Source organism: Strix aluco, chromosome 1 (assembly GCF_031877795.1).
Source record: "Strix aluco isolate bStrAlu1 chromosome 1, bStrAlu1.hap1, whole genome shotgun sequence".
Lineage (NCBI taxonomy): Eukaryota > Metazoa > Chordata > Aves > Strigiformes > Strigidae > Strix > Strix aluco.
This window is the reverse complement of record NC_133931.1, coordinates 12,656,463-12,684,233: the sequence shown is the minus strand read 5'-3', so window position 1 is coordinate 12,684,233 and position 27,771 is coordinate 12,656,463. Positions and strand designations below refer to the sequence as shown.

The 27,771-nt window shown below is 39.7% G+C and overlaps 1 protein-coding gene across 1 annotated transcript in view; it reads left to right on the top strand.

The window, feature by feature from the left end:
- FER1L6 (fer-1 like family member 6) overlaps positions 1-25,405 on the top strand; it is an 82,266-nt gene extending 56,861 nt beyond the window's left edge. Inside the window, exons 28-42 of the mRNA XM_074816502.1 lie at positions 793-915; positions 1,061-1,100; positions 2,850-2,965; positions 4,102-4,233; positions 5,273-5,398; positions 6,413-6,540; positions 8,188-8,358; positions 9,502-9,662; positions 12,605-12,747; positions 13,317-13,405; positions 14,991-15,089; positions 17,426-17,667; positions 18,008-18,171; positions 20,884-20,984; positions 25,225-25,405. Of these exons, the coding sequence (XP_074672603.1) occupies positions 793-915; positions 1,061-1,100; positions 2,850-2,965; positions 4,102-4,233; positions 5,273-5,398; positions 6,413-6,540; positions 8,188-8,358; positions 9,502-9,662; positions 12,605-12,747; positions 13,317-13,405; positions 14,991-15,089; positions 17,426-17,667; positions 18,008-18,171; positions 20,884-20,984; positions 25,225-25,405 (2,016 nt within the window). The remainder of the gene's footprint in view (positions 1-792; positions 916-1,060; positions 1,101-2,849; positions 2,966-4,101; positions 4,234-5,272; positions 5,399-6,412; positions 6,541-8,187; positions 8,359-9,501; positions 9,663-12,604; positions 12,748-13,316; positions 13,406-14,990; positions 15,090-17,425; positions 17,668-18,007; positions 18,172-20,883; positions 20,985-25,224) is intronic.
- Positions 25,406-27,771: the final 2,366 nt, after the last annotated feature.

The window sequence follows — 27,771 nt, the reverse complement described above, 5'->3', positions numbered from 1 at the left end:
GGAGGTCAAAGAAACTGCAGGGCTGTCTTGTTCCCTTGATGTACACACCAGTCTGGATCTTTCATCTGATACAGAACAATTTTAATGTATAGCAGCAAAGTATAGTAAGAAAAGAGTCCTAAAGAGAACCCCGTAATTTAACTATCTGTGTTATATTAATTATCATTCCCACCTATCTATCATTCCCAATTATGTATCTCTGCTCTGGCCTCCCCAGCCAAGCTGACAACTCTCTTTAATTGTGTAGGATGAAACACTCTTTAACAAGGGCCAATCTTTAGGCAAGAATGAAGTTAGTAAGGTTTGCCACATGAGCAGGTCATCTTCAGGATCAGATTTTAGCTTTTTGTAAGAAGAGAACAGCTGAACTGCAGCAACTGTTGGGACTCTTTCTTCTTGCAAAAGGCAATAAAGTAATAATGGGAGTTCTTAAAATACTCGCAGACTTAAGTGGGAGAAACCAGTTTGTATCTGAATGTTCGCATCCCTTAAAACATCATTACCTATTTCTCTGTGTAGATTTGCCTGTTGTGTGTGTTGCTCCTGTGGCAATGTCTCAAATGTTCAAAGTTTTGACATCATCAGTAGGTAATATAGAGACAGCTTTAATAATATGATGATCATGATGAAGTGTCTTGCAATAAAAGACAGAGACACTAATTCATATTGCATTTTATTTAGCTCTTGGAGGTTGAAATTTTCTTTGTACACATCTGTTCATGCTTAATGTCATGAGTCAGGTGATTAGTTTTAATCATTTCTAGAGTCTGTCTTTTTCCCATGCTTTGGTAGGATATGAAAAAATCTATCCGACGGTCAACAAAGAGGAGAAGAAGAACAATTGCAGATGAATCAGCTGAAAATGTTATTGACTGGTGGTCAAAATACTATGCTTCTGTGCTCAAAATGCAAAAGGTAAGCCACCCAGCATGCCCAAAACTCTCATGGATGAGCAAAGTTGTAAAATTAGATTTTTACTACTGGATGATTCCTTTTTGGTATTTCATTCATAATGAGGAGTTTGTCCATTGTCTTTTTTTTTTTTTTTTTTTTTGGAAAGGCAAAAGAAATTCTTTCCAGTGAGGGAAAACCTGAAGACAGTAAGTAAATTATTTCCATTTTTCTATTACTTTGTACTACTAATACTTTGCTTTTCTATTATTTTACTCTCAGCAGTTAATGTCTGGTAACAGAGTACTGCTAATATGCTGGGTTCTTTCCACTACAGCTGATCAGATAGTGAGTAAGTTAAAACTTCATAAACAGTGTTGGGTTAAAATGAGTTTCCTGTCATTCAAATCTCATGCACAAAGATTTACAAAGTCAAAGTCCTAAATGATAGAATGTGGAGATTATCCTAATCTTAGGTTACATTTGTAACAGATTCAGAAAAAAGCTTCTTTCAATTTTGAATCCAATTCAGGATCAATGACGTAGGAACAGCTTTTGCTAGGAGACTCCATAGTCATGTGTGTTATTTCCATAGCTGAAAAACTTTGTGTCTAGCTCACGTTCTAGCAGAAAGTTTTTTGCTCAAGAACCTAAAAGAACTGGCCAGAAATAAGCTCTGTGTGTGTGTATGTATATATGTCTCCATATGTGTATACTTCATGGCTTAACAAGTCCTCCCACAATCAAACAGAACTCCAGACAATTTTTTTTTTTTTTGGACAAATGTGACTGAGCAGACTGGCAAAACCCCCAAATTTTTACTGTTTACACAGAGCTGCTGTTTGGAATTAAACTATAACATCTTCCCATGCCAGAGCTGACTGCACTTCACCAGTGATTGAGGTGATTTCTATTTTGAAGGAGGTGTGGAGATTTCTCTGGATGGAAGACACAACCTAAATGTCAGATGGTATCATTCTGGAAATAGCACCTGATGGTGTTTCAGTGATCAACAGGGCTGCTGAGAGATGAGGCGGAGATCAGTTTCTGAGTGAAACTCACTTGTCCACAGGGAGGAAATATTTAGATAGAAAATGTTCTACAAATGTTCACTTACAAATAGATATTTACTTGACATTGTGACATCCACTCACATGTTATTCAGGCAGCCATGACATATTGGTTTTGACTGGTGGCTTCAGATCTTGTAAATTCTGATAGTTTTTGTTACATATTTTCACCTATGATGATAGGCATTATAAATACAGGACAGCACATATATACATATTTCAAAATATTTAGTGATATCAAACACACAAGAACTACTCAGAAAATGAAAGTAAAGTGAACTCAAAATCCAGATTTCAGCCAAAGAACCGAACCATCTCAATGCCATTTTTGAGTCCTCACTGTCTTTTTGTTGGGAAGTTCCCTCTCAGTGTTTGGGGCTGGCCAAGATTCCTCCTCCTCCCATTTCTCATACTTCTAGGCTTTCACAAGGTGAGATACACTCTATTTTGTGATACCTTTGAGGAGAGAAGGACTTGGATCACCTGATATCTGAAGTACTAGTCAGCCTAAATAGCTGCTTCCAGTTTTAAATAAGCCTTAAATTTTACACGAAAACTGTTAAGATCTGTTAGTTTGCATCTTGGAGGAGTCAGAGCGGAAGGAAAAAGGTGTTCTTGGAGATGGCCAGCAGGGAAGGAGTGATACAGGACACCATCACACTTGGTCCACCAAGCTTGTCATGAAGACTGTTAGCCACAGAGAGGATAAAATGCCACTTCTCTGCCTGGGAGGAGCGGTGGGAAAAGGCAGGAACCTATGTTTGGGGGTAGAAGAATGAACGGAGAAGGATCAAGGAGGAGTCTTTAAAATATATTTTGCATCCTTATCTGAAGCATTTGATGTGCTTTGCTCACTAAAACCTACATGATGTCATGAAATCTCTGCAGATAAGCAGACTTCTGACCACATTGCATTGATCATAGAAGAGGAGACAGACAAAAAGAAGAAGGATAAGACATTGAAAAAGAAACAGAAAGAAATTGCAAACCTAGCAACACTTCAGGTAAGAGAGAAGTAAGGCTGAGAGGTAAGACTGTTATTCACTGTCTCCTCAAAGCTTGACATCAGCAGCTGAGTTTAGTGAATCCCCCTTACATTTATTTCAGACACTTTAAAATGAATAAAACACACAAAATGATAGTGATAATATACATCAGCACATGGGGCCCTGAGGAAACCAGGGTCTCGTAGGGCGGACGTGGCCTCCTTGGCCTTAGACCTTTAATTTACCAGTATAGACACCCCCAGAGAGACTGAAGTGAAAATTCAGTTCTGTTTGCCTGTAAAACACTGAATTTGGAAATTCCAAATTTCATGTTGGAAATATTACAGTCTATTAAGAATAACTTTAAAAAGAGTGTGGAAAGCATTGCTTCAATCTCTAGTGCATCCTCCCTGATGGGGATGGGGAGGTAATATTCAGCTTGCATTAGATTTGATTGAGCAACGATAGAATGAATTCAAGGAAAACCATATGGGTCATGCAAAATGACTGGAGAGATGAGGAGGTTTGAAAAGATTAAGACTGCTTGGATTAGATTGTAGCTGACTAAAGGGGAATTTGAAACTGCTGTTTCCATTTTTTAAGAGATGGCACTAGTATAGGCCCTTTAATTTCACACTGAATAACACTTCATAAATCACAGGAGGAGAGTGTTGAAAAAAACCCCCTCCTTTTAAAAATTATTTGGTCTTTTACCTATCCTAAAGCTCTGTCCTCACAGCACTTTATTATTGTCTGCTTTGCTCTCATGTTCTGACACATTAACATAACAGAATGGGTCAGTACATCACAGGCACATTGCAGAGAGGAAACAGAAGCAAAGAGCAGCACATCCACACTGTTTTTCACCCACACCAGTGCTTACATATATTCATTCTGGCCCTTCTAGAGCCACTTCTACCTGCTACATTAACGTGCTATTCCAGTAGTTGGGGAGGACTTTGGTTAAGGACAAAACTGCTCAAGTTTTAGGTGGGGAATTAACTTCTTTTTTCCTCAAGGACTTTTGCAAAACCTTGGTTTTATTAAAATATCTATTTTGTGTTAAAATGGATTTCTAGTCATCCTGCAATAAAAAGCTTGCTATAAATATATTCACTGCACCACAAAAAATAAGCATTCTCGTATTTTCAAAGATTTATGAAGGAGACTTGGAGAGTGAGTTTAATAACTTTGAGGACTGGGTGAAAACTTTCCAGCTCTTAAGAGGAAAATCTAATGACGAAGTTCATGCTGACTCTGAAGACAGAATAATAGGAAAATTTAAGGTGAGCTTTAGTGCTGATTAAATGGGTAATAATTTAGAGACTTTAAGATTTCAGCTTATTTCAGGTATAACAAAGATGAAAGAAAAAGACATTGACAGGCTGTTGTAAATAGAATTATCTCTTTTATTGGATCTAGAGTAATATTCTTCCTTTCCCATTTTCTGATAGATGAAAGCAGCATCCAACACCAGGTGTTCACTGTTGTTTAGAAACAAGGAATTAGAAAAAAGTTTTAAACCACAGAAGGGGAAGATGAGATATATTATGTAGTCCAGATTCTGCTAATGCAACTTGATTACTGCACTGTCAGTTACTGCACCATATACGTAATTTTCAGTAATTTAAATGGAGGCCCTTACAGATGCTCCAATTGGAAACAATTGCACAGCCTGATCCAGGGCACAATGAGGCAATCTGAAAACCTAGTTCAGAGCATGAATAATGATATTAGGATTTCAAGCATTTTGTACTTTAGAGGAACTGATTAAACTCACTGATACCTCAATTAGTTTGCAATGCAAATTTCTGTTCAAATGACCTGCTAGTTGCTTTCAGGCAGTATGAGCTACTCAGCAGCATGAGTCAATATTGATTTATATGAGTTGTGTGGTGGCTGCAAAAATACAGTTGGATTCCAGTCACACTTTTGCAAAACTAACCCAGTGGAATTGTTGATTTGCAAATATACAGTTAAGGGCAAAACATTATTTTTAGAATATTAATACTAAGAAAACTAGATTTAGAACACCTGCAGGTGTTAGTCCTTTAAATAATAAGATAGAGAGCTAAGAGCGTGCAAGTACTTCTTGCAATCACCTAGATGTGATAATAGTACCACATTATAGAGCAAAGACATTTTAAAGGATGATGTTTAGTGCACTGAAGCTTGTGTTGCCTTGGAGTGGTACCAAAACGTGTTGTGTATATGTATGTGCTGCAGTGCAGGCCTCATGAATGATGTTTTGTTTGCATTCAGAGGGTTGTTTTTGTATTGCACTTGATCTGTTTTCAAGGGAGATAAAAACCAGTGTATTACCAGGGCTCTTTCTGCATATACCGAAGTCCTGAGGATGGCAGCTTGTTGGACGGAGGGCAGCCCCGCATCCTGCAAGGGATACCACCAAACCACTCTGTCAAAGTCCTCATCAGGGTTTATATTGTGGCAGTAAGTAGACAGATGTTCTTTTAACCTTGAAATAACTTGGATGTTTCTTTTCAACTCAGTTTACCTGCAGTGTCTTTGCAGTGAAGCTTCTGAAAGTCCTCATCCATGTGGTAGAATTTTTTGGGGTCGTATTTCAGACATATTTCATGTTCTAGAAATGGGTGTTCAGACTAGAAAATGTTACATATTCCTCATGATAAATCACAAGACTGGAGAGTCACTTTACTTGTTCAAACTGAAAGGGCTAGAGACATAACTAACATAGCATGGACAACCTGTTCCAGCCACATTATGCAAATGCAGCCAGTTTTAATCAGTAGAGTTGTTTCAAAATAACACATATTTAAACAAAACCTCAGTGGGAGCACATAGTTTGAGGGCTGTGAATTCCATGTAATCAAAGTGGTAGAGGTTGTGAAAAAGTTATGGGGTGGAGAAAGAGGTAGAAATATAGAGGACAAGATGATAAGAGAGCACAATGTGAGAAGTAAAAGGGGTAGAAGGAGCTGATATTTCAGAGAAATAAGAGAGTTGCAGGTGATCTAAGAGGGGAGGAATGACAAGCAAAGAGACAGTGGCAAACAAAACAGAAGAGAAGGATTGGAAGAGATTACTTTATTTCCTGAATATAAAGACTTCCAAGCCAGAAGAAGAAGAGTTGTTTTGCACTGTCCAAGGGTCTGGACCAGTATTTTTGGGAAACCTTTCCTGAATCCTGCATGTACTTGTGCAGCCAGGTTCCTCCTCAGGGTTGTCTCTCCTGCTCATCTCTTTTTCCATCTTGGTGGTGGGACAGCACTTACATCTGCTCCACCTTTGCAAACTCTCTTCTCCTCCAGGTTGTCTGTTCCCAGTAGCCTACGAAGCTAAATGCCAAATTTTATATTACATGAGGCAAGCAAAGCCCCCGCACTTCTGGAATACACAGGACTGGGCAGGAAACCCACGGTCCTGTGTCATGACCATGCTGCATTTAAGCAAGCTTTTTGAGGACGCAGTCTTTCTTCTTAACAGGCATTTAACCTCAGCCCAGCTGATCCAGATGGCAAGTCAGATCCCTACATTGTGCTGAGACTGGGCAACACAGAAATTAAAGACAGGGAAAACTACATCCCCAAGCAACTAAACCCAGTATTTGGAAGGTCAGTGATGGCTCGTTTTCTTATTCTGGGGTGATTTCTGCTTTATCACTTGCCACCACTATTGCTGTTACTATCAAAGTGTTTGTTATGTGCTGATTTCAGCCTGTTTGGATGTTTTATCATTCTATTAGTTAAAATGTTGAGAATTGGTGTCACCCCGTATGATTATAAATTATTTCATTTTCATACTAGTGAAAACACATCACGGAATGCAATCCATGAGAGCTTTTGCAAAGTGAGGCATGAGAGGAAATGAGGCAACAAATGATCTTTGTGCAAATTGATGCAATTGTTAAGTTTAAAGTGAAATAAATATCAGCACAGCAAAGTGTGATTTCACAATCTTTGTTACTATTTCAGGTTGAATAGAGTGCCAAATAAATCTCATAATTTTAGGACTAGGACAAAAAACCTAGTTTTTTGAACCCACACAGCCTTGTGAATGGGGGAGCCAGGGGCCACTGTCAGTAAATATCAACATTGCTTTATCAATGTTTTATACTTATTTATATTGTTAATGCTAATAGCTGTGATTTTTTGCTAGTAAGTTTTCCTGTTTTAAGACAGTTGAAAATGTTTTCATTTGGGGTGGAATTATTCTGTAAGAGCATTAAGACAGAGAAATGATACGATGTTAGACTGAAAGTCCCCTAGTCCAGGGTCCTGTCTGCAAAAGCAGAGGCTTAATAAAAAAAGTGTAGGGAGAAAAGACAAGAACAGAGTAGTGCCTCCATAGCATGCCATCTCAGTTTCTGTGATTTAAGCTTTTTCTTAGTAGAGGTTGCAACTGAACCATCGTTATGATAAACCACAAAGCACAGTCATGCATGTAGATGGAATGGGAAATCACCACTGTGTTCATTTTAGGCAAGGTTAGGAATGCACTGTTCATTTGGATAGTCCTTGCTGCTTCTGCCAGTGGCAACACTGAGGTGACCTGACCAGCAAATCCTTCAGGAGACAAAGCTCAGTTTTGCCTGTGCTCTGGAGAAATCTGGAGCCACTGCTTTGCTGATGAGGGTGCCCTCTCATTAATTTGCCAAATCGCCTTTAAAATCACTTTTATATTTTCAGCTTCCCTAAATGTCTCAATGACAAAGATTCTTATCCTTGAAAAATGCACTGAGTAAAAAGGGAGTTCTGATCTTCACTTTTTTGAGACTTGTTTAAAGCTTTTGCCTGATCATTTTGTTGGGTGCCCCCAGATTTCTATATTCAATAGCTAACCTGGAGCTTTTGGACTAAAACAGTAGAGACTTAGATGTCCCTTTTGTGGTTTCTGAAAAGCATGTGAGAACTCTTACAAATAGCTTTGTTAGCCTTGTAATTTCCATACTTCCACCTCTGTTGGATTCAGGATAAGTCATTGCACCTGACCAGCTCCATCCCATTGCTCTGTCTATTGTAGGTAGGAAAAATCTTAGAACTGTATAGGGAGCGGTACAGAAGCAGGAGAAAAAAATACTTTTGCACTCTGTGTTTCCAGTATGTTCAGGTATTTCACTGAAACAAAAAACGCTACCAAAACCACCCCACTGCTTATTAGAAGAGACACTGTTCACGCATTGTTTGCACAGTGTTCATTAACTTAATCTTTTAGGCTTCAAAACTGATTTGACTGCATGTAGGTCTCAATTTTTGCTGTAGATCATTTGAAATCCAAGCTACATTCCCCAAGGATTCCTTGCTCACAGTCCTGATCTATGACCATGACTTCGTGGGAACAGATGATCTCATTGGAGAGACTAAAATTGATTTGGAAAATCGTTTCTACAGCAGGCATCGAGCGACCTGTGGGTTGCAAAGTCAATATGAAATGTAAGTACCTTATCAGACAACAACAGAGCACACAGTGAATGACTTGACTTGAAGGAGAATTTCAAGTTGTGGTTAAATATTATGTTTTCTCCAGCACAAAAGTGTCACAGGAGATATTTTAATTAAAATTCACCAAAGAGCTTATCAGTGGCTTTGGGTAGCTGCCAGCCTCAGTAGGAAGTGGATATTTTAAAATTAACAACACTCTTTGTTCACCGTGTATTTTAGATAGTAAACAGCCTGTGTATAACATACCTGCTTGATAAACTGTCTTTGGACAGGCATAAAGGACAAATGGAAAAAAATCTGTCAGAGTAGTTATAACAGGGCTCCACTCTGCTCTCCGTTATGCAGCTGTAGCAAGGCTGGTGGGACTGGTGTGGCACTGGTGGGAGCAGGAGCAGATCAGGGCTGCTGGCATGGCCTCTGTAACAGAGATGAGTCACAGGATGCTGATGCTGAGCTTCTGGTCCCTGTCATATGGCTGCACTCTCAAGGACATTGTGCACAAAGATTAATTAATCCAGAGAAAGTCAAACTAAAATAATTCCATTGCCCTGGGGTGGGGCAGTAACCTGGGAGACGTGGGTTTGGGGTTCTTCTCTTATGATTGTTTCTATATTTTTTTTACAAACAAAGGGTGGACAATGTGAAAAAGCAATGCAGGAGCACAGACCAAACTCCAAGACTTTCCTTGTCAGCTTGGTCTCCAGTGCGAGATATTGCTTTTATGTGCTTGTTCCAGGCCCCAGATAATCTCGGCTTCTCCTCTGTGTGTGGGAGCCACAGAACACTTCTCCTTAAATGGAGGTAGAACACGTAGACTTGAATCCTTTAGGTAGAACAGGGAATGAGCTCTGGTCCTGTTCCTCTTGGCAAGCATGCCAATACCTGGGCTACCTTAAACTGTGGGTAAGCCTGCATCAATGTCTCCTGTGTTTTGAGAGAAAAGAGTGGTTGGCCCCAGAACCTGAGCAGACAAGGAAGTAGTGCTGGACAATTCAAAGGAAAAATTTGGCTGAGCAGATGTCAGGGCCACTGACCACAAAGCAAATCTCTGCATAGGAAGTACTGATTTGCCAGTCCACTTTGCTGAAGGAAAACCTCACCCATTTCTCTTCACTCTCTGTTCCCTCCTTGCAGAGAAGGGTACAATGCATGGCGAGATGCAACCAAGCCAAGTGAGATCCTCACTAAGCTGTGTAAGGACTACAGAATAAGTGGACCCTTCATGCGGCCAGGGGAGATACAAGTAGGAACAAAAGTCTTTAAGGGTCAGACAGTCTTCACAGAAGATGAGAATGGTAATGAACTAGTTCATCATTTATCAGCTGCATTGTAGCAGCACTAAGAAGCTGCTCAAGCTGTAGCTGGGGCCCCGTTGTGCTATGCACTCTAAAGTCAGATTACTGGAACCTGTCTCCGCTTTGAAATACTCATACAACTGTGGAGGTGAAGGCTGTGTCTATATTGGCTATTGCTGTAGCTTAATTGCAGAGAATCTGTAGGTTGAGACAGTTTTTTCTGGTGACCTGTCATCCACATTGTAGGTGTTGGGGGATGCTATGAACTAACTTCTGCCTGATCCCAAGGATAGCATGCCCAGGATTGGCTGGAGTGCAGGGGACCCTCTTGGAACATGTCTTCTGGCTTAGTTTCATCTGAAAGGAATGCAGCTTGCATGCTCTGAGGTCCTTCCACACAGCAAATCACAGCATGGAAAGTCAGGGAGTCTTTTCAAAAATGCATTCCCTGTCTAAACTAAAACAAGCAGTGAGAAGAAGGGGAAAGGGAAATACAGGTGTGAAGTGAGTCACTCAAGATCAGACAGGTCTCTGTTTGACCACAGTTAGGTTCCAGGTCACTTATCTGCCAGTCCTACCTTATCTACTTGGCTTTCCTCTCTGTTGTTTTTTTCCGCTTCTTGATTATTACCACTCTGACTGCTCTGAAACACTAACACAGCGCTGTGTAAATCCAGGTATCTGTGGGGTCCATGAATCCAGAGGGCAGGGCAGAACTTGCTTTAAAAAGAGGTCAAAGCTGCCAGTAAGTTGAGTGTCCGTATCACATAGGGGTGGAGTGGGACAGAGCTGTCAGCAAAAGATGTCCCTGTCCATGGCAGAGGGTTGGATGAGATGATCATTGAAGGTCCCTTCCAACCCAAACTGTTCTATGATTCAGTTTTATACTTAGGATAAGGAAAAGAGGTGTGAGGATGGAAACTTTCGGGGGGGGATCAGGAGGAGCTGGTCTTGGAGACAGTAGTGGACACTGTCAGTGTAGGGAAACCTCTACACCCTTATCTGTGTTTATACATCTTTGAGCAAATTCCCCTTGGCAGCTACAAAATACAGCTCACACCTCAAGTGGGAGGCTGCTAAGGTTTCATTGCTAAAGGGAGAAGAGTTGATCCATTTTTGCTTTCTTGTCCTGAGAGAGATATTTGATTCCAGTAGTGTTGTTTGTTTTCCTCACCAGCAGATGACTGAGTGTGACTATCAGCAACAGGATCTCTTGATCAAAATTCTGGTTCACTAAAATGAGCTTCAGACAAACCAACATCAGACAAGATGATGTAAACCAGAAGCAAGGAAATACAGAACCAGATGGCAAAGTCCAAAGTACATAGTACACCAGTTTTTCAACACGTTATAAAGAAATAGTTTACAGCAGACAGTCTTCTGCATAATTCTTATCCAGATTGCTGTTTTGATAAGTACATCTGGGTCCTTATTTCCTGCTGGGTTTCTGTGCTGGTCATCATTTGGATCTGTAAAACTAACAAAGACCACAGATTTGAGCTCTAGAGGAGTACCAAAAAGGAGAAGCAGTACCATTTCCACTTTACAGGTGGAGAAAATTATATTTATGGACCTTACATCCAGCTTTAAATTGCAAGGGAAAGAATAATTTAACTTTGCTTTAGGAGCATAGATGTTTAGAATGGAATGGAATGGAATGGAATGGAATAGAATAGAATAGAATAGAATAGAATAGAATAGAATAGAATAGAATAGAATAGAATAGAATAGAATAGAATAGAATAGAATAGAATAGAATAGAATAGAATAGTTCAGTTGGAAGGGACCTACAACAATCATCTGGTCCAACTGCCTGACCACTACTCCCAGGTAGTCTAGGACTACCTGTAGCCAATGGGAAGAAATAGGCATCTTCAGAGGGTGAAAACAATCTTTAGAAAGGTGTCTTAGAGAGGATATGGGGGTTATCATGGGACAGTCTATGTCCTTGCTGTAGAGGCTGCCTGAGTAGCTCAGGCTAAAGACCTTGCTTTTAGCTGGCTAAAATTAAATGAAATACATCATATCTCAAACACATATTGGTACACAAGAGGCAACCAGGACTCATAACCACAGGGTCATCCTTCCTTGCTCTCTGAGCCATTAGGTAGGGTTTAACACCTACTGTTTAAAGACCAAACAAACCTTTCGACATCTACCAGCAACCCAGAGATAGCAACACAGGAAAAGTAATAACAGTTTGCTGACAAAGATGTCTTGACTTTCTTCCCACTTGGGTACTTCTCTCCTAATCTAGAAGATATCCCTCTTCAAAAGTCTGTGTCCCTTCTGTCTGAATCCCACAAAAAAAAAGTAAGGTCAAGACCTCAAAAGGCTTTCTGTGCTTTCCAATATTCACCCTACCTTCAAAATTAACACTGGTCCTTCCTTGAGGTGCCATTCTCTGGGCTCTCCCTTCCTCCGGTGGCCAAGCTGAGCTGGTCAGGAGGTGACACACTCTTGCCCATGGACTTCAACCCTCTTCCTCTGAGGTGTGATTCAGTTCTCTTTGCTGTTGCCATCACAAGGCAAAATGAAGTGTAGATATAACTACTATTGCCTATTTACTGTCAGCTCCGTCAAAATCCAAGTCTCCTTGTCTTTCATGAGCTGTAAAAAAGATTCACATTTTCAGTTAAAAGAGTAGTTCACAGGATTCTTCCATCTCCCTGTTAGAAACTGTAATAGTGAAATGATTCGCTGTGTATTACAGATAAACTGCTGCCTAAGTGCTAATCTAGTTGCCCTGGTGGGTATCCTTATTTACAAGAACTAAATGCATTTCAAGACACTTCTTTATTCAGCTGGGATACATAAAACCTTCCTTTTAACTCAAGCAAATTTTTAATGACCGTCTTTAATAATTAATGGCACATATTACCAAGGGGTTCAACATTATAATTCAGCTCTCTTTGTTCTTTTTGTTTGACTCTTTCCTATAGAGGAGCCAGTTGAATCGTATGAACATCTCTCCTTAAAGGTTTTATGTGCTTGGGAAGAAATCCCTGGAGCTGGATATAAACTGGTTCCAGAGCACATTGAGACTCGGCCTCTCTACCATAAGGATAAGCCAGGCATGGAACAGGTAGAGCAGCTCAGAGGTGGTGGTGATGGTAGACCCAGGAGCAGTTTTTCTTTCCTCCAGTTATTGTGGTTTCTATTTGTATGAACTTACAGAAACAGCATCCAAATGTTGTACCATACATGAGACTTTGTACAGTATCAACCTGGAAATTGTGACACATGTATGTATACAGCCAGTTACCTAAATACACAGTAATCATACAAGGTGTAACTGCATATTTTCATTCTTTTAAATACTTTAGTTTATTAAGTTAACACAAACTCTGCTTGTATTTAGACTTCAGTTCTTTTTTTCTGTTCATCAAGTAATATTTTTATATGTATTTTACCTTGAAGTTGCCAATGTTTGAGCTCAATTTCAACTTTACCAAATTCCTGAGACACTGATAGAATATGTGTATGAAAAAAATATATTGTCCTGTAAGTTTATAGATGAAATCATAGTTACAGTATAGTGAGCTGGTTGGTGCTTATAGAGGAAGTGGTGGGTTTGGATGTCAGAACTATATTTAAAGCCTTCTAAAGTCTCTAAAATTAGATTAGAGAGACGTTTATCTCTTTGCTTTCAAGGGTCGTGTACAGATGTGGGTCGACATGTTTCCTAAGGATATGCCTTTGCCAGGACCCCCAGTGGACATTTCACCAAGAAAACCCAAAGGGTAATATTCTATGCTTTCCTCCCAGCACAGTGACATAAGTCTTCAAAGATTGAATCTTTCTTAAGTGTGTAGAAAGAACTATAAAAAGAACTATCAGAACAAACTTCTGTGATCCTGAGAAAAGTTTGAGATAGTTCCTCAAGCTAATTGAATGTTTGTAAATGAAACACAAAAATGAGCAACAGAGTTCTCAACTCATCCTGTATCAGCTTTATTCCATTATTTTAGCAAGGCCTTTCCTGACAACTTTATGTCTGAAGCAACATCAGGTACTATTCCTGTATTATTTATGTTTGAACAAGAAATAATGTAATAAAAACTTGTTTCTTTTTCTTTCCTTTAACAAAAGCCAAGATTTGACATAAATAAGAGTCTATGTAACAATCACTTTCTTCAGACCAGAACTTTCTATAAAGCTCCTTAACAACAAGCATTTTTCAATCCAAAAAGTTTTGAAACTAATCATATCCACAAAAACAAATTGTTGCTGCCATTTCTGTGGTCTACAAAAGCAGGGAAAAATAGTGTCAAACCATTAATTATGAGAAAGAAAGTAAACATTCAAACAGAACTTACACATTTTGATGAAAAATGTGTATTTGCTGTAGCAAAACAGTCTCCAGGCTCCATAAGACTTCAAACACTTTGTGAAAGTATTTCTTGTTGAAGATCTTCAACTGAACAAGGCTCTGACGGAGTACTGCAGATGCAAGTTGGTTTTTATGGTCAACATCTCCTTAAGAGTTCCATGGCCTGGTATCTCGGTATCTGGTAATTTCTGGGACAAACTGTTTCACACCTGAGATTGAGGCTTTTTCTAAGACAACACGTGTCATATCAGAAAAATCATATGTTAGTGTTCTCAGACACAGTTGGTTTATTTTTTTTTAAATTTATTTTGAGTTTATAGAATGACTCAAGGCATACCTAAAGTTTTGAGTATCATTTTTTTATGTCACCTGTAACATTTGTATTTCAGTTCAAGCTTCTAGAGCTTTGGATGGCCACTATAAATGTCTATATATAGGGAGTGAAAATGATGGGAAAATGAATTCCTTTTACTAATGATGTCTCTATAGATGATTGCACTTGCTTAAATGAAAATATTTCTAAACAGTGCTTCTCTTCCCTTTTAATGAACTAGATTGCACCAAATACAATGTTTTTAGGCATTTCTTCTGAAAAGCACCTTCCAGGAAGCTCTGATTTTTATTAGCAAGCTGCTCACTGTTTTGGAGACTGCTCTGATGATGTTCAGATCAACTTTGCTTTGTTTCACTGCAACATTTTTGTGAAAAGAAATGAAAAGCAACAGGCACATAAAAAGTGAGGAATTTTCCATCCCTCTGAAGCTGACAGTGACTCCACTATTGTCCAGCATACTCCAAGACCTTAGAGGAGCCACCAGCCCTAGTCTATCACTAGACTCTTGTAAACAGAAGAGGCCTGAGGCTGATGCTATTTTAAGAGTTTTTCACAAATACAACATTTCTCACTTTATAAAAGCATGATTTGATAGATGTTTACATTAGTGTTTGACTAGAGCTTAAGCATACACAGGCCTACTTTCTTTTTTTTTTTTCAGCTATGAACTGAGGGTAATAATCTGGAATACAGAGGATGTAATTCTAGAAGATGAAAATATCTTTACAGGGCAAAAATCAAGTGATATCTATGTAAAAGGGTAAGTTCTTCAGGACTTGTTTTCAAAAGAACATGTAATATTTCATTCAAAAATCACAAAAAATAATTATGTTGTGAGAATATCTGATAAGCTATTTCTATGATCCTGGCACTTTGCTCTAAATGCCTGCCCAAATTACTCATCTATATTGGATACTGCTTTTTTTTTTTTTTTTTCCCCTCTTAAAATCAAGTAACTGTAAAATGACACTAGTCATTACTTCCTGCTCAGAACCAAGCCCACAGTTTAGCAAACAGAGATCAAACACTTACAGAACTTGAACTGTAAAAGCTTACACAGATGCAGAGAGATTTGACATAATCAGAGAAAAGGGAGTTATGACTACGTTAGAAACAAGAAAGCAGTTGTCTGCTAGACTATTTCTATTGGAAATATTTTCTAACCCCATGTGGGGAGCATGTGTAGGTGAATGACCACGGCCACGTTGGGGAGAACATCCCATGGGCACTTTCTGCTCTCCATCTCCTTCCTGCTGCAGACAAAACGTCTATCACAGCTTCACAGATGTTACTGGGACAATCAATAAACCATATCACATAAATAAAATGAAAAGAGGGAGAACAAAAGAGAACCTTAACACTCAAACCATCTCTTTCCTGAGATTGTAGCAGGTTACTTAAAATTAATTGCTTGTTTTGGAGTACTGCTTTGCATTTTCTGCTTCTGAGCAGGATTTGAATGCAGGTACCAGAGAGGAGTGGGGGAATATATGGCATAAATGACAGTAAGAAGTGTTGGAAATCTCAGGTGTGAGACTGGTCTTAAATTTCTTGCTGTGTTTCCACTGCTAGAGAGGGACATTAATATGCCAGTATGAATTATGTAATTTTGGAGTCCTGGAAAAATCTGAATTTCTAGAGTGCTAAGCATAGGGAAACTGAATTTCCCTAAAAACTTGTTGCAGCATTGCCAATGACCAAATGCAAAGAGCTGGAGGAGGGAGCACTGTGACTGATGGAGCAGGGAAGGGAGGATGTTTTCCACTTTGCAGGTTCTGAAAATCACGTCAACATAATAAGAAATCCAAAGTAAGTGTAAGGACAGGTCAGGCTGGTAGCAGCTATTACTCCTGTGGGGGGTTACATTGTGTTAGCGCTGACCAAGCTGTGTGGGGCATCAGGAATGGTACCACTCCTTTGGAGCAGGTGATATTAGCCCAGGTGAAGCACGCTCTAATACAACCATATGGCCCCCAGTGTGCTGCAAGAGTGGTTATTGAACACACTGGCTGAGCAAACCTCCCCTTGCAGTTCCCTGAGAGCACCTACTCTGAAATCACTGGTGTTCACACAGATATATCCAATTTATCAATAAACGTGTTCAGAGCAGTAGCAGAGTAGCTCCGAGAGCACAAAATTGAGGAAAGAAATAGGGAGCCAGCCTTTATGCTGAGCTCTGTGATAACATGAAGACATCACTATCAGTGCCAGAGTGTTTGCTTCTGTGCCTTAATGATGAAGACATAAATCTTATTATGCTCAGACAGTGCACATGGCACTGAATCTGTCACCAGGCATGGATTTGCACTGGAGGCAGTGCTGTGCTTGGGATTGTTACTGGTTTTCCCAATTCCTTTTTGAAATAAGGGGGCTTGCAGGGGAAAAGCCACTCTTTGAGTGCAGCACAAAGATGTTAATCTTTACTCAAGCTGTGATAAATCATCTTCAGAACTAAAACATACCTTGCTGGATCATTACCTCAGTGGAGCTCTTCAGAAGAGATTATGTTTAGGAAATTTTTGTCCTTTTGTACCGTAGCATTGCACATCAGATGTGCACACTGTAGCAGAAACCAAGAGGAAATCACAAGAAAAACCAGAGAGACTTCTCCAGCCATACTTATGCCATGTTTATACCCCCAAATAGCAACTGCAAACAACTTAGACTTTAATACTGAGCACTGAAATCAGTCTTAGGATATTGACACACAATTTATTAGTGTGGCACAACATGAATACAGGGTGATTAGTAGTGGATAAATGACTGATGCTGTCTTTGTCTCTCCCAAAGAAGACAGATGTCTTGGCCAATAGTGAGTCGCCAACTGGTATTTTGGGGTCTAATTGATATAAAAATCATGTTCTCACTCTCTGCTTTTGATCATCACTGGCCATCACTGCAGCCTGTGTCATGGCTGGCAGGTGGCTGAGATCCCCAAGCCTGGGCTGTTGCTGCATATCACAGTCCTGAACAGTGTGTTGCCTCCTGCTGATTATGTAGGAATTAGTAAATGATCATGCCTGTAACCAAATAACGACAACCTTGATTCAAGCTCCCCTGGTGACAGCAGTGCTTTCCACTATGTGCTTGCCATAGGTGGATAAAGGGCCTGGAAGATGACAAGCAGGAGACAGATGTACATTACAACTCCTTAACAGGAGAGGGCAATTTCAACTGGCGCTTTGTGTTCCCATTCCACTATCTCCCAGCAGAGAAACAAATGGTGGTTAGTAAAAGAGAAAACATATTTTCCTTGGAAAAGACGGAGCGCAAAATACCTGCTGAGCTGGTGCTTCAGGTGTGGGACTTTGAAAGACTCTCTTCAGATGATTTCTTGGGTAAGTATGCAATGGATCTGCCTGAACTTCACCTGAGGTCTCGCCAGACCTGTATTTTGTAGAGGTATGTACAAAGCGGTCTTTGAGACCCAACTTTTGCTTGTCGTTCTCTAAGCACCACATTACAAACTTACACATTTCTTGGAGAGAGGATAATTAGGAACTCAGATGAGATGTTGCCAGGGCAACACAAATGAATGACTGACAGTACAGAGAGATCCCCAGCTCTGAAGCTTGGGCCCAAGATGCTTGGCTCCATGTATCTCATCTGGAAGCTGTTGTTTGAATACCTTGGTGTCTGTCTGGTCTCTGACTGTTGTCACATTACTTATCCCTCCAGGCACTCTTGAATTAAACCTGAATGGGTTCCCTCGAGCAGCAAAGACAGCCAAGAGCTGTGACCTAGGCATAGTTATGTCAGCAAGTGAAGAAAACAAGATCTCCATATTTCAGCAGAAGCGCATCAGAGGCTGGTGGCCTTTCATCAAGGCTGGGGAGCTCACGGTAGGCATCTCACTACAGATGAACAGCTTTTCCCTGGGGCTGTTATGCTCTGCCGAGATCCTGAAACAGCGAGATACTAATTTTGGATATGGCATCTGAAGAACAAACACCACTGGCAGTCCATAGGACCCCTCCAAATGCTTTAGTGGTTCCCCAAAGATTTGATTCAGATAATCCCACGCAACCAGAGCACTTTGTACTTTTTCTTTGAATTCTTCATTTCCCAGCACACTGGATGGGTAGTGTGGAAAATGAGGTGTTTCCAGCCAACTTTATTTCAGCTGAGGAAACCCTGAGAGGAATCTCACCTGCTTATTTATTTCTTTAGTATTTATTTCTCACGTCAACCAGAGCAAAGGAACTGATTTTGGAGTCCACCATTATTCTCCTTGCTAGTGACACATCTCAAGCAGAAAGAGCTCAGTCCCCTCTTCTTGTTGAAGTGTGCTCAATAAGCCAATATTTTTTGATTTAGTGGCAGGATACAATTGATACAAAGGAGTGCAAAGGACAATGACAGCTTCCCCCAAACTCTATAAGACTTGTTACGTTAGAATTATTCTCCTAAAAGGAATATAAATGCTGACACACAAATTTTCATTTACCCAAAGCCTCTAGTGTAACCAGGCTTGCAGCAGGGTGTAAATCTCACTCAGTGTGTACTTAGCCATTTATCTCAGAGTTTTCTGGTGCAGCTTCTCTTCATAACGTTATAGTGCTTTCTGTTTATAATCTGGAGCTACACTGAAATTCTCAGTGTTTAACACAACTTCTCCATTTTCCCTATCTTTAAGGTTCCTTTGTACTGTTACAGCAGTATAGGGATCCTCAGTGTAAAGCCAGCTCTGGTTCTCTGTTTCCTAGGTGGAGTGCATGTATCTAGACATGAATTACATCCCAATAGTTAACTCTGCTCATGGTCTTTGGGGCATATCTACATGAAACAGAGCATGAAGCAGAAGCATGTGAGATAGTGAAGGAAAACCCAAGCTGATGTGCTCGCATGGCCACAGTGGACTTTGGGAGCTTGGACCCGAACCCAGGCATCCCTGCAGCCCATTTCTGGGATTGGTGTGGCTGGAGTCTTTTTAGGTGCATCCAGATCCCTGTGGGGATACAGACCAAGAGTTACAAGATAGCTTCCTGTAGTATAGTCCTCTACAAATACACCTGCTTTGGCCCTTTTTTAAGGGATCTCCTTCCCTCTGTAGATTTTCATTGATTCTCTAAGGGTTTTCCTAAACCTCACCCTTCCTTCATAGTTCTGTCCATTCCAGCAAGAATGTTTTAATAAAAAGTGCCATCTTCAAGTTCATTGCCTTCTTCAGATTGAAGGTGACTGTGTACTTTCCATGGATTTAGTGAATGGGCTCCACTCCCAAACCCCTGCTTTACCTCCATTTTCTCAGCTCTAGTACAATTGATTCTCCTTCTCCCAGTCCACTTTCAGCTCTTGATCCCCTTGTCTTCCACACTGATCCCTTTTATGTTCATCCTTCTTTCAGCCTAGTTCTGTGCTGAATCGCAGCCACTGATAAATAACCACATTTCAGTTTTTGATATCCATAAAGGTATGGGGTAGGAAAATAGTAAATACATGAAAAGCAATTTGTTTGTTTTTCATCCATCACAGATTTTATAAAGCAGATTTGATTTACCCACTCTTAATAGTTACTGGAATCTTTAAATCTCTGAAATCTTTTTTTAAATCTTTTTTCCTTTGGCCTAATTAATTCTATGGTGGAGATAGCACTGAAGAACGCACCTGGATGAACAGGGAAAAGAGAGAACATCTCTAACCTAATACAGACAGAACTATCAACAGATTTGTTGCTGTGAGTGCAAGGGAAAAATAAATATTTAACCCATATTTAGGAAACTCTAACTTCCATAGCAGAAGTTACAGTTGATACTAAGAGTCCAAATAACTCAGATTACATATTTCTACTGCAAGGTGTAACAGACATGATCTCTTACAAGTGCTAATATTTTGTTAGTCACTCAACAAGCTTTAATGGCTTGTCACAATGAAAACAAGCAGTAAACCAGAAGTTATATTCCATTATGACTTTTCCTGATTCTAGGAATTATCAGTAAGTTGGTGCTGAACAAAGTTGTGCTTTTGTCACAGCTCTGTGTATCATCTTCCATCACGAAAATTTACTCTGCATCCACCTGCCAGACCACTATTCTTTTATGCTGAACAGAGCTCTAGCACTTCATGATGTTTTCAGCACACAGATCTCATTTCTAGCCATCCGCCTTTTGTGAGCTGAGACCCCACAGCTCAACTGCTCCAGCACTTGTGACTGGCTGGATTTCCTCCTGTTGGTGTCCTACACCTTGTCCACGTCAGCAATGCAGCTTCCAGATTGACCATTCAGCTCTGTCAGGAAGTGTGATAGATAGAAGACAGGTCTTCTCAGATGATTTATGTTATAATTTAGGAATCAGAATATGTATTTATGGGTCTGGAAGAAAACATCCTACCTCTCTCTTTCCTCACGGTCCTTGAGCATAAGTCAGGAATTTGGTGCCTGGGTTTTCCTTTGTGCTTTCTCTTTAACTGCAAAAACTTTATCTTATTTTTTTCTAAAAAACTTCCTTTGCCCTCAGCTGGTTTCATAACTTATCCACAAGCTGAATCCTGCTGTGATTTAGTGATGATAATAACCCACGATTGGATGCTTACATATGATCTCTCTGATCCAGGGCAAGGTGGAAGCTGAGTTTCACTTAGTCACAGCAGAAGAAGCTGAGAAGAATCCGGTAGGCAAAGCTCGAAAGGAGCCTGAGCCCTTGGAAAAACCCAAGTGAGTAGAAGCATACTCATTAAACAAGCTGGGGCAGGGGCATTCAGCAGGAGACGGGGAAGAGCAGGTCTTGTCCTCTCCTGGCTTTTGTCCTCTTTCCTGCTGTAACCCTGAGCAAGACATTTGTCCAACTTGTGCATTGCGTGGCTGCTGGCACTCATAGTTGGCAGCAACTTCCAGGTTAGCTGAAATACCTTCCTCTGGAAGACCAAATAAATTGCATTGCTGCACATTTGTCCTCAGCTAGAGTTCACAGGCGGGCTCATTCCATAGCTGACCTGGTATGTGATAACTTCTTAAACCATCATAATTTATGCATACACCCAGCACCTCAGTTTAGTCACCTGTAAAGATCAGATGGATTATATTTATTATATTAAAAGGATAACTATAAGCCATTAATATTTAAGTGCTTTAAAATGACTGTATGAAATATTTTCTATGTCTAGGTTGGTTTTTTTTTTTAATATGACCATTAGGAGACAGAGTCTTAGTATTAGGAAGCAAGAATTTTGGATATTAGGAAAAATTTCTTCACCGAAAGGGTTATCAAGCACTGGAACAGTTTGCCTAGGGAAGTAGATGAGTCACCATCCCTGAAAGTATTTAAAAGACCTGTAGACATGGCACTTAGGGACATGGTTTAGTGGTTGGACTTGATGATCTTAAAGGTGTTTTCCAACCTAACTGATTCTATGATTCTGTGATTCTGTGATTCTATTATTCCAAGAATTATCTGCACACATTTAAAGGTATCTCAGCTGTTACATACCAGTGGAAAACTTACCTCTGCGTACATATAGTTATTTTTGAATAAATTAATCACTTGCATATAAAAGCACATAAAGCAAGAAAATGAGGTCATACAGGAATGATACAACTTTAACAAATCTTTCTCTAAATTTTTTTTACTTCATGATCAAAGAATTAAAATGCTTATTTTTCATCATAAGACTTTTCAATGAGGACATTTAAAGTGGTTTATCAAAGACATGATCTAGAATGAGCATTTTCTCTTTCAGCATTTGTCACATTAAAAAAATATCAGCTGAGATTTTTGCATTCAGAAAAAATGTACTTCAAATCTGTTTTGGCTCAAGTACTTTGTTCTACTAAAGTAATGAGCTAGATTTAAAAAAATAAAAAGAGAAATTGATGTTATATTTCCTGCTACCAGAGCTTCTAAAAATCAATTGCTAATCATAATGGTAATCATTGCATATTCTGTTTAATTTTGTTGGTTTGATATATATCTCAGGATAAACATGAAGAAGGATAAAACAGCATAAATGTGGAATTGCCAATACCTCTACAAAGGGTATAAATTTAGCCTGAAAATTAGAGGTAGACTTGTTGAAAATTAGCCTTGGAAAGACTTTAATCAATCATTTCACCCAACATCTTTACCCAAAGGCAGGATGAGCTATGCCTGACAGATGTCTGAAAGATTCCCAGTAATGGAAACTAAAGCACTGTTTTACAGAGGAGAGAGGACTGGGATAGCTCTGAAATACATGTGGTGGGAAACACTCAGACTAGGCAGTTTTAAGAGGGAGTGTAGTGTGTAATAGTGGCATTACATGTCCAGGAGGTTGTCAACAGGATGTGCAGAGGCACTGTCTCATTTTCCTCTCATTTTTTCAGGCCCAGCCCATTCATCCCAGGCAGCCTGGGGCTCCAAGGCTCCCTGTGTTTTCACCTCAAGGGTGTTTTATCTACAAATGTGCTGTTGGGCCAAAAGGTTGTCACTAGCCTGCTGACCCCTTCTCTGCTGCATAGCCAGCCTGGAGGTGTTTTGACCCAGAAGCCACAAAACCAGAGTCATCCTCCAGATCTTGCACTGAGTAATCAGAGAGGCTCCACATCTAGGTTTTTATGATGAAATACAGGGCTGACACATCACTCAACCCAGTTCTACTCTTAACTGAGATATATGCCTCAATTAAATTGAAATTAGAGTGAGGCTAGTCTCACTTGACATTACCCATCTCAGAAGCAAGCCATTCAGGCTCCTTTTGTAGCTGCTTATGTACAGGTGATGGAGTCACCCCATTTACCTAACAAACATATCTTAAGACGGGAGCTGGGGAAAGAGATGTATTGTCCTCCAGAAGGTCCTTCCTCTCCACATGCAGACAGCCCATGACTGACCGGGCTGGGCACCTAAGTTTTAAAGTTAGGCAAAATAAATCCTAAGGTTACTAAAGTAAAATTTTAACATGTGGCTAGTAAATACTATTTTAGCTAGACACTCACTTACTGGAAAGAAAATAAACTAATAGCTGAAGACATTGCATGCCATTAACCAGCTCAGTGCCCCCGAGAGATGGAATATGTAGTTCATACATGCAGAGTAGACAAAATCAACTGAGAGATAACAGATAACTGTTTCTGCACTTTAAATGAGTTCTCTTTAGGAAGAAGTGCATCTCAAGGAGCTTTGTGTCAGGACCTCCATATTTCTATGCCAGTACTGTAGGGTCACATTATTTTTTTCTAATCACATAGGCTCACACAGAGAGGGAGGGAAAGTTTCAGATTGTTTTTTGTAATTAAGTTTTCAAAATAAGAAACAAAATAATTTCAAAACTAAAATTATCTTCTAGGAGCTACTAGACAGTAGCAGACTCTTTAATGTACCAGAGCAAAGGTAGACAAAGATTAACTGTCTGGGAACTAAAGAGAAACATGCAAATGAGAAATAAAGTGCAGTGAGTGTAATTTCCTGCTGGCCAAAGCACCGTGATGTGCATCATGATGTTGTCCATCTCTTCATCTCTGTCAATGAAGACAGAACGCTTCTCTGGATGCACTCTATTATAACAAATATGCTGCTATAACTGGCACCGAATTCTATTGCCTACATTGCAAAGAAAACAAATTAAATGATCAACAGCCTGGCTTTTTTTCCCTGTCTTTAAAGGTTATGAAAAGCCCTTAAGTAGTTGGAACATGCAGATTAATGGTTTTGTTACTCAAGTCTGTGATTCATTAAGTTTTACTCTTTAGAGTATCCATTTTTTAATAATTCCTTTTAACCTGGAGGGCTTATTTGTTGATTTATTTCTGAGTCATTTCCACCTCAGTATAAAACAGTCTTTAATTAAAAGATATTCAGTTGGCTTTTTAGATTTACAGACTTTCTGTTACATTGGCATTCACTGCCACATGCTGAACGCTGAATTCTCCAGATGACTAAGACATTGCTTAAATTCCTTAAACAGCTTTCTGGAGTGAGGCATGGCTGTTGCTTTTTGTGACCCTGAGTCTTAATTTCATTCTCCTTACTGCTGCACTATCTGTACAACTACAGTGATATTAGATAAGAAAGACAACCTGCACCAAATTTTTCAGGTGTTAATGTTGCTCCACACCACCATATTCATCAGGTCATCCTATCATACAAAACTGACAGATGTTGCCTCAGCTCATTGCAGGGATAGGGCTGTTGAAGTAAGAGGCACAGTGACCTCCCAAGCTGGGTGGAATGCCAGAGGAGAGATTACACCAACATTTTTCCTAAGGAGAACATTGTTTTCCTCTCTGTATGTAGCCAGTTTTACTGTACAGTGTGAAGAAACTCCTGATATGGAGGAGAATATAACGTGAGGCAACATTTGAAAAAAACTTAGGATTGTGGATTGCAGATATTCTCCAGCAGAAGAAGGTGGCTCTTCTTTATGTACACAAGCAAACTACCTAGATTTTGGGTTTCAACTCATCTCCTGTTTTCAGGAGGCCTCTTTTAAATTTCCTTCTGAAAATATGCCATTTTGGGCCATATGCCAGGCCTGAGCTGGCTCTGACTGTTATGGCACTGTGACTAGCATTGAGCAATCAGATTTTTTGTAGTGACTACTCCTTTTGCGATGTTAAATTCCTTGCAATGATTAGAAAGCTTTTGTACTCAAGTTTGAGTATATCTGCATTTCTTCTTTAGGATTTATCATGATCTTGCCTGTAATTTTGAACCCCATATCTTGCCTTGAACTGGAGTAGTTATGAAGTGTGAACTGGATTTTCATTCTGAGTGTTGTGTGGGGCTTGGGCTCTGGAACAAATGAAAGAAGAATGACCCAATATATGTGCATCTTGTGGAAGTTTCCTCTAAACTCTTTAGTGGGTTCCCAGGAGTTAAAGGGCCTTTTTAGACTCAAATATCTATTTTGCAGTGGGGTAACTTTGGAAATAGTTGGATCTGCCTTTACAACAGTTTTTATTTTTCTTTCTTCTGCTTTAGCCGACCAGACACATCCTTCTCTTGGTTTGTAAATCCCTTCAAGTGTTTGTATCACCTGATCTGGAGAAATTACAAGAAGTACATCATCGCTGGCATAATTCTGCTTATTCTTATTGTCTTCCTGGTGCTCTTCATCTACACGCTGCCAGGTGCAATCAGTCATAGGATAGTTGTAGGATGAGCATAGTTGTGGCTCTCATTGTAACCAATCGTATACAGACACTTCAGTTAAAAACAGAAGTCAGGCATAGAGAATTAATCAACCTGAAACACATTTCATTCATTGTCAAAAGAAAATATAACTATTCATATCATAAACTGGAGCTCTTTTAGAATGTTTTATTGTCTTCTTTGGCTGCTCATTCAGACCCAGCCTTAATGTACATTATCATTAACATACTGATGCAGCTTTATTGACAATGGAAGTTTGATTCTTCACCTAAAACTGTGTTTGAAAGTAAGTTCCTTAATGCTATGCAGAAACTGATTTGTCAGTCAGATATTTATTATTACAGACAAATGATTAAATATTCAGGGCAAAATCTGTACACAAAGATAAATGTATAGTTCAGTCTTTGCATAGTTTTGTAATTAATTATTTCAACTGTTTTTCAATGACTTATTATAATGGCATGATTATTTTGAGATAAAAGTTTTATTAAAAAAAAAATCTAAGGTTAAATTGTCTCATTTAGTGTCATGTGCAGAATTCATCCTGTGCTTCTCAGTAGGAGCTCTGTGCTCTATAAAGATGTCTCACACACTTATAAATGAGGTAAGTGTCTATGACAGGGGGAGGTAGAAGCAGAGATGGAAAGAACTTTTTTCAGCTGCAGTTTGAAAGTGCTGGAGGTCACTGGAGGAGAGAGATCAGGAAGATGAAGACTCAGTCACAGGCATTGCAGTAGCAAATGATCCTTGTTAAGGAGAGGGAACAAGGAGAATCCTGCTGCTTGATGAGCAGAGGGAAAGAGGAATGGGAAAGAGAAAATCTCCAGAGTGGAACAAATCATGGAGGATTAAAGAAAACAAGGAATAAAACCTTACACAATTGTCAATGTGAAAATCCTCATCCTACCTAAGAATACAGAAGAAAATGCTGCAGCCTGTCATGCACAAGGCAAGGATTGATAACTTAATGACCCCACTTGGCCTTAAAATGAATGATTATGAATTTGAAGTAGCTATAGAAATCTAGTCTCATCCATGGTTAGACATGTTGTAAAGGTGACCTTTGAGAAAATGCTTTGCATCATGCTCTGCTCATAAAAAGTGTGAAAACCCTTTTCAAATTTTAAAGTATCTAAAGGCAAGAACAAGAAATCCTAGAAATACTGTTAACAGGAATTATATAGGTGCAGGAACAGAAATGTAGGCATCTGCATCATTCTCAGAGGCCAGTTCTATGAGAAGCTTGAGTGGTAGTTTGTACCTGGCCTGTTAAGACTGTGCAATGATCCTCTGTGTTCCCCTCTAGCTTACAACACAGGCAATTGCATTATTCTGAAAAATGAAGGTTAGTAAAACTTCCACAAAGGTATTTTACACTTAAAAAGCATTTTAGAGGCTTATTTTGGATGGAATGAATTGCTCTGAAAGCACCTTTTCCTCATTCCACTGATGATAGAGGCAGATGGCTAAAGGCAGGCTGAACGCATTCCATCGCCACCCTATCTAGCTAATTGTAACTCTTAGTTCATGTTCTAAGTATACAGTAAATATAACTGAATTATTTAGGTATGTGAGTAATTACGTTACGATTAAACATGAGGGTTTTACTGTTGGGCTGATTTCCTTTAGCAGTGTATTTAATATGACCGAGAAATTAGAACACAATTACATGGTTGAATCTGCACTAGTTAAATGTAGCAATGCAAGACAGTGATGTGGAAAGGTGCTGAGCACCCTCGAGTCCCTCTTCATCTCATATCTCTCTACACTGGGCCCTCATGTAGTGCAGCCTCTACTTCCACAGCATGTGTGACACATTCCTCTGAAACCAATTGTTTTTCATTGTGCTACTTTGCAGTTGAGCCTGTATGAAATAGAAAAGGAAGTCTTATTTCTCCTAATATATTTCACCATGCCATGAATTGTGGAATTACAATTTGAAAATTCCAGTAAGAGCAAATAAAATTATTTTTGTGCAATAAGTGGAAGATGAATTGCGACAGCTGGAGTATGTTGTGACAGTCATAAAGGTGATGGTTCTGATTTTTTTCCAGTGTGTCAGGTAGTAGGCCTGATTCTACATGACAGCTGCTCTGTCCATCTGTCCTTACTCTGCTTGTTTGACCTTGCTGTCACGCACTGTGTGAAGCACTGGACTGTGGCTTGAGTGTCCTGCCCTTGCTGGAGGGTCCTCCTGCATGACTTCATGACCAAGCCTTGACTCTGGACCCCAGCAGCAAGCACACAGTGGCAGCAGCACTGTTAGGAGGAGACAGCTGAAAAGACATCCCCCTCCAAGTCCTGGTCTGAGTCTGGATGAGCAGGGACCTTGCAAAGACCCTGTCTCCCTTCTTCCCTTGCCTTCCTGTTCAAATA